Below are 5,668 nucleotides of genomic sequence, written 5' to 3'. Positions count from 1 at the left end.
GCACCCCGCCGGCGCTGGGCCCCGGCTCAGCCCCGCTAACCGCCCTCCCCGTGTCGTTGGCAGGGTACCTCAAGTGCGACACGGACGACGGCTGCGAGGCCAAGGAGGAGACGGGAGGCGAGGAGCTCTTCGATGCAGTGAATTCCTCCATCGTCTCGGGGGACAGCATCCGTTTCTTCGTCAATGTCAACCTGGAGGTGCCGCCGAACGCCACCGGTGAGTGCTGCCCCCCAAAACGAGACGCGGTCGTTCCTCGCTGAGAAACTTTAGAGTGATTTGTTTGTTTGTTTTGGAAAACTCAATAGAAGTCTGGCTGCTGAGCAGGTCTTCAGCCATCTGTATGAAGCATCCTGACTCCTTTTTCCTTACTGTTTTTTTTAAAGCAAGGCCTCAAGTTTGGGGCCTGGGGCCTTGCTGTAGCTTTTGCTGCTGTGGTCACTGGATGAGAGCTGTTTCTAGTGAGAAATCGGGATTTTTGGTGCATGTAGATAACTCAGATGTGGCTCTGGGGCTTCCCAAGGTTTTTTTGGAGTTTTTTGATCATGTTTGAATTGAAATGCTGCAGGTGAGTCAGAGCCGTGGATTGCCTGGGTCAGTCGCTGCTCTCCACAGCAGCTGGTAAAGGAAGAAAGTGTGAAGGGACTTTTGGGGTTGGACATGTGCCTTTTGGGTTTAATCCTCCTTGCTGGAGGTGAGAAACCCCTATACCTGCTATGTTGAGGCAGATAGCAAAAATGAGGAGAAACCCAGCCTGTTGGACACCTCTGATGGAAGTCAGGCCCCCGTGGCTATGCCTACAGTACAGGGAAGTGCTGTTGTGTGTCATGCTCTGTTTATAAATACAAACTACCTGCTCCAGGTGAGGGCCCAAGTGTCAAGGTCCCCTAAATATGCTTTAGTGGGATCTGTGCCTGCTACAAGGCAGCTTCATGCAGGGGAGGAGGATCGCATTTGCTGGCGGTGGTGCGTGTGGTGCTGGGGGTTAACCTACCAGCAAAACGCACCCCTGGGGCTTCCACCCTTGGGGAGCTGCGGCGTCAGCTTTGAGGGCTGGCCCAAGTGTTTTGGGAGGGGGCAGAGGAGAGCTGCTTGAAAAGCAAGTGGCAGAAGACCGCTCCACAGATCGGTGGAGGGACTTTGGATCAGGCTGGTTCTGCTGGCACCGGTGCTGTGCTGCTCCTCGGGAGAGATGGGTGAGAACGGAGAAGTGGCTGTGCAGCCGTGTTGCAGGTGGACATGTCTGCCCAAAACTGTGCTCTTTGGCTTCGCAGGGAGTACACATCCTTTAGAAACTTTGCCCAACATGGAGAGCAAGGTGGAGGGGACTTCCAAACAGCCTAGTTAACACAAATTGTGAGGATCCTAAAATGCTTGCTGTCGAGGAATAAAACGCCTAGATTGCTCCAGAGGTTGCTTTTGCCTCTAGCACGCCATTTTAACATCCTCTGTAATGCATATGCTAAACGGTGAAGGAGGAGGGCTAGCAAAACCTGGCTTCTATGCTGTGTGCCTAGAAAAATGCAGCTCTAGGACATGGCAGCAACCTGGGTTTTGTCCCGGCAGCTGGAGGCAGCCTGGAGCCTGCCTGTGTGGGCACTGACTATTTTGGAGATTAAATGTGAGGGCTCTGGATTATGATTGGCATCACGGTATCAGACAGTTCTTTAAATTTGCTCAAAGTTATTTTTAGATTACAAGCAAATCCCAATTGATCTATAGTGAGCAATTATTGGAAATGATGATGCGGAATAGGCATGGCCCAGATCGCTGCTTGACTATCTTGAAGTCCGCTTTTTGAATCGGAGTGGTGACTTTAACTTCAGAATTATATCTAGCAATTTTCAAGCCTGCAATTTTACAAATGCCATCTTAATTGAAAGATTTAAGGGGAACTGTACTCTGCTATGACAAGTCTGGGCTTAATGCCGTGGGGTGCATTGTTCGGGGATGAGGAATGCAAGTGCTGTGGATTCTTCTGTGTCTGAAGAAGCTGACTTTCCTTGTGTGTCCTCCTGGGCTTTTTATAAGTGTTTTCCCTTCCATTCAAAATAGGACAAAAAAGGCTTCCTTATTTCCCTCAAGCACTGATGTTTGTGACAGTGGTATTAGTTGTATCCTTTTTCTTCAGCTGAGATGTTTAGGATTTTTAAGGAGAAATGGACTTCTCTTAGGCTGGAGTCCTCTTTCCAAATGCAAGGATGGAGGTTTTAAAAATGGACTTTAGGTAGAACTAAAGTCCAGACTTTCAGTAAGGGCAGGTGTGAAGTGAGATTTTTTTTTCCCCGTGACAGCATCAAAGAAGTCCAGGTAGCCAAAATCCAGGTTCTTCTCTGTGAGCATCAGGCATAGACTCCATGTGTTTGAGTTGAGGAATCCTATCTAGGCTGTCAGCTCTTTCTCAGAGGTGGTTTTGCTGAAGCATCTTCCAGGGTTGATTTTATACATACTAAATCAGTCTCTGGATGCAGAGGGCATAGCTGATCGTCCTGGAAAGCTGACTTTTAGGTGGTTGAAAGTGGCTGAGATGAGCCCCTTAAGCTCTTCTAACGAAGTAGCCTGAACTGCTGAAAAAAATACCCTCTTCACAGGCTTTCTAAACTCCTTCCAGAAATGAAGTTTAACTATGCTGTGGCCGAGGTATGTCTGGGAGTGTACTGCTCCTTGTTCAACTCTGCAAGGGGACACTTTTCATTTTTTTTTCCTGCTGCTCACTGGGTGTTTTGTTTTATATTCAGGCTTTGCGTTCCTGAAACAAAACTGTGGAGCTGAGCACTTGCAGTGCTTGTCTCCAGCAAGACAAGCTGAAAAGAAAGTGGGGGGGAAAGCAGGTTTTGTCCAGGCAGTGCAAGATCTGCCCCCAAACACCTCACTTCCAACCCCCAGGGGAACTAGCACACCAGGATCCTACAAGAACCTCTGATGCTCTTTAAACACAGTGGAAAAGCAAGTGTGGGAATGACATCTTTCCATCCCCATCTCACTTTCTTGCTTTGTCCAAGCTGGGTGAAACCTTTGAGCTGAAAGGCATCCTTGTACCAGAGGGCTCGATATTGCCCTCTTGTGTTGTGCAACCCATTGCAACACTTGCCGGGGCTTGGGCAGCTGCTGCTTGGCCAGAGAGGGACTGACCATGGGCCGTCTTCTGCAAAGAGGGCTCTCCAGTGCTGCCTATGTTGATTTGCTCCCTAGTGTCAGATGCACTTGCTGCATAAAATACACTTGCTCAATCTCCGGTAGGAAAAACCCCTAAGGTGACTTGAAAGAAGATGAAGAGCTGCTTTGTGATATCTGTTAGTCTCTGTGCATGTTCTGGTCATCACAGTTTGGTCTCCTGGCTGAATGTGGTGTCCACATTCTCTCCTGCTGGAGACCTTTTCTGGTGACCTGCTGTGAGGTTGCTGCCCACCTTAGCATAGGGCCAAAAGATCCAAAAATCCTATCTGGGGAGGGGAAGAGTTGGTACCCCAGGGTGCTGGCAGGCAATGTGAGTGGAATTACAGATGTGGTGACAGCTCTGCCATCATCCTGTTGAGCCGTTAAGCTCTGTATGATGGATGTACAGCTCGCTATGAGCATAATTGCGTGCACTTTACTATAAATCTGTTTTAAAAAGATCGCTGTGTGGGATTAAACATTGAGCCAACAAAACATAGCATGGCCCATAAAACTCCATCAATTAACTATTGTCATAAAATGTTGGGCTGTGTGCACAGATGTGTATAAAACAGGATAGCTTGAAGAAATCTGGGGTTTAAGGTATGGCCTACCTCATTTTTAATTAATACTGGCTGCTGTTGCATAGAATATTGAGCCCAAATCAGTGCATATGCCTAGGCACTAAAATGCTCCTCAGTCCTGACACTTGGGTCCTTTCTCCTGGGTGTTTCATTGCTTCCCTGCGGTACCTGATGAAAAGCTTTTTTATTCTCTTCTGCCTCTCATCCTTCCAGCTTAGGTTTTGGTGGCAAGACTTCTGTTTTCAGCAAATGTTAGTAGCTCCGACACGAAGGTGGGTCTTTATCTGAAGCTGGATGCTTTTGAACCTAGGATCTGCATTTCTGGGGGAAGATCAGGATGGTTTTTAGAGACCGAGACTTGTTCTGAAGTCACAATAAATATGTACAAGTAAAACATTAGGTCCGTGCCCTGCTGCTTGTATTTTTGCAGGAGTCAGTACTGCATTCCTGTCCCAAATGAAGTCCCTTTTCCCTGACACCCATGCCTGATGTCGGAGAGGGAGCCCCCACCACAGGAGCAGGGATGTTACCTTTCCCGTGTTGCAAGTGGAAAATCCAGCTTGATGCTCTGTTCCCTGGGAATTTGTGCCAGAAAGGATGAGTTTGGAGTGCAGCGGGGGAGACCTCTTTCCTCTCCAGACCGGTGTGCTACAAGCCCTGCTTATTTCATAGCTACTGGGTTAGCTGTCTAGTGGCTTGCAGGCTCCCACATGGCTTTACAACTGCTTTCCTATTCTCTCACCTAGCTAGAAGTGTATTAACCCTTCTGTCTTAGTGCTATCTGGATGTGAATTCGATTGTCTCTTTTTGTATTTTAAATGTGGGCTTTTCCATAAATCCTTCTGGAGCCTGGGCTGCAGGTGTACGTGCCTGCATCCCTTCAGCCTGTTGCAGAAACATTGAACTAGGGGATTCAACCACTTGCTGCTTTATCTGCAGCACGCTTGGAAATAAATCCTTGCAAATGAATACAGCAATTTCTTTTAGGCTGAGCCTTAAAGATGGTGGACAGGCAATGCAAGCCTCACTTGTTGCAGTGGGTCTGTGAAGTGTGCGGGGCCAGAGCCTTGCGTTGGTCACAGTGTTCTTGTCTGCTTGGTGGCTCTGTTAAATCAACCGGGCAAATATTTTCATTGTTTGGACCTTGTTCTTGCAGTTTGGGGTTTTAAAACAATTCACCTCCTCCTTCACCCAGATTGCAATAGAGGGGTTTGCACAGGATTTTTTTCCTAAGTTTGGGTATGATTTATCAGGGATTTGTGGAGCTGTAGCTGCTCAACTTTTGCAGTAAGCATTGCCACTTACAGCTGATGCTCATACTGGTGGTTTTAGCTGCAGAGAGGTGCCTGAAGCTGTTTTTGGGGGGAAGAAGGCAAAATCCTGATGGTAGTGAAAAGCCAATTGGAAAGCAGGATGTGGCTTTGTTGGGGTGTGTGGGGGAAATAACGGAACACAATTTACGCTTCATGAGAAATTAAAGCCTGTTCCACCCTCTGGACAATTGATCATTCCTAGATACGGAGAATCAACAGTTTCCTGTAATCCGCTCCAGAGGCACGCACGTGCACGCCCGCTGCTGCTGCTCCGAGCAAAACACGGTGCTCTAACTCATGGCCCAGCCCCTGCCGAGATGACTTTTTTCTTTAAGGGGACGAAGAGAAATGCTAGATGCTGGCGCCAAGGATATTCCAGAGAGAGTAGCGTCCAGAGACAAGTGGTCTGGGCCTGAATGGGTATCATTCTGCACACAATAGTCACATTTCCTCACATTAATACCAAGGTCCTTTTTATGTCTCGAGGCACAATGCTGACCCACGCGTTCCATCTGATAACTCCTGTTTTAGCAGTTTGATGTCAGCGTGGGATGTTGGGCTCCCGAGGCTTCCTATACCCTAATGGAAAGTGGATACACTGATTGTGTCATGGGGGGG

At 48.1% G+C, this 5,668-nt stretch overlaps 1 protein-coding gene across 1 annotated transcript in view; it reads left to right on the top strand.

Moving 5' to 3' along the window:
- Window positions 1–63: 63 nt before the first annotated feature.
- SLC4A11 (solute carrier family 4, sodium borate transporter, member 11) overlaps window positions 64–5,668 on the top strand; it is a gene marked incomplete at its 5' end in the record, with an annotated part of 66,116 nt that continues 60,511 nt past the window's right edge. Inside the window, one exon of the mRNA XM_009577496.1 lies at window positions 64–216. Coding sequence (XP_009575791.1) covers window positions 64–216 — 153 coding nt within the window. The remainder of the gene's footprint in view (window positions 217–5,668) is intronic.

The sequence above is a fragment of the Fulmarus glacialis genome, unplaced genomic scaffold (genome assembly GCF_000690835.1).
Source record: "Fulmarus glacialis isolate BGI_N327 unplaced genomic scaffold, ASM69083v1 scaffold1660, whole genome shotgun sequence".
Lineage (NCBI taxonomy): Eukaryota > Metazoa > Chordata > Aves > Procellariiformes > Procellariidae > Fulmarus > Fulmarus glacialis.
Note: the sequence above shows the minus strand (reverse complement) of the source record. Positions and strands in the feature narration are given on the sequence as shown.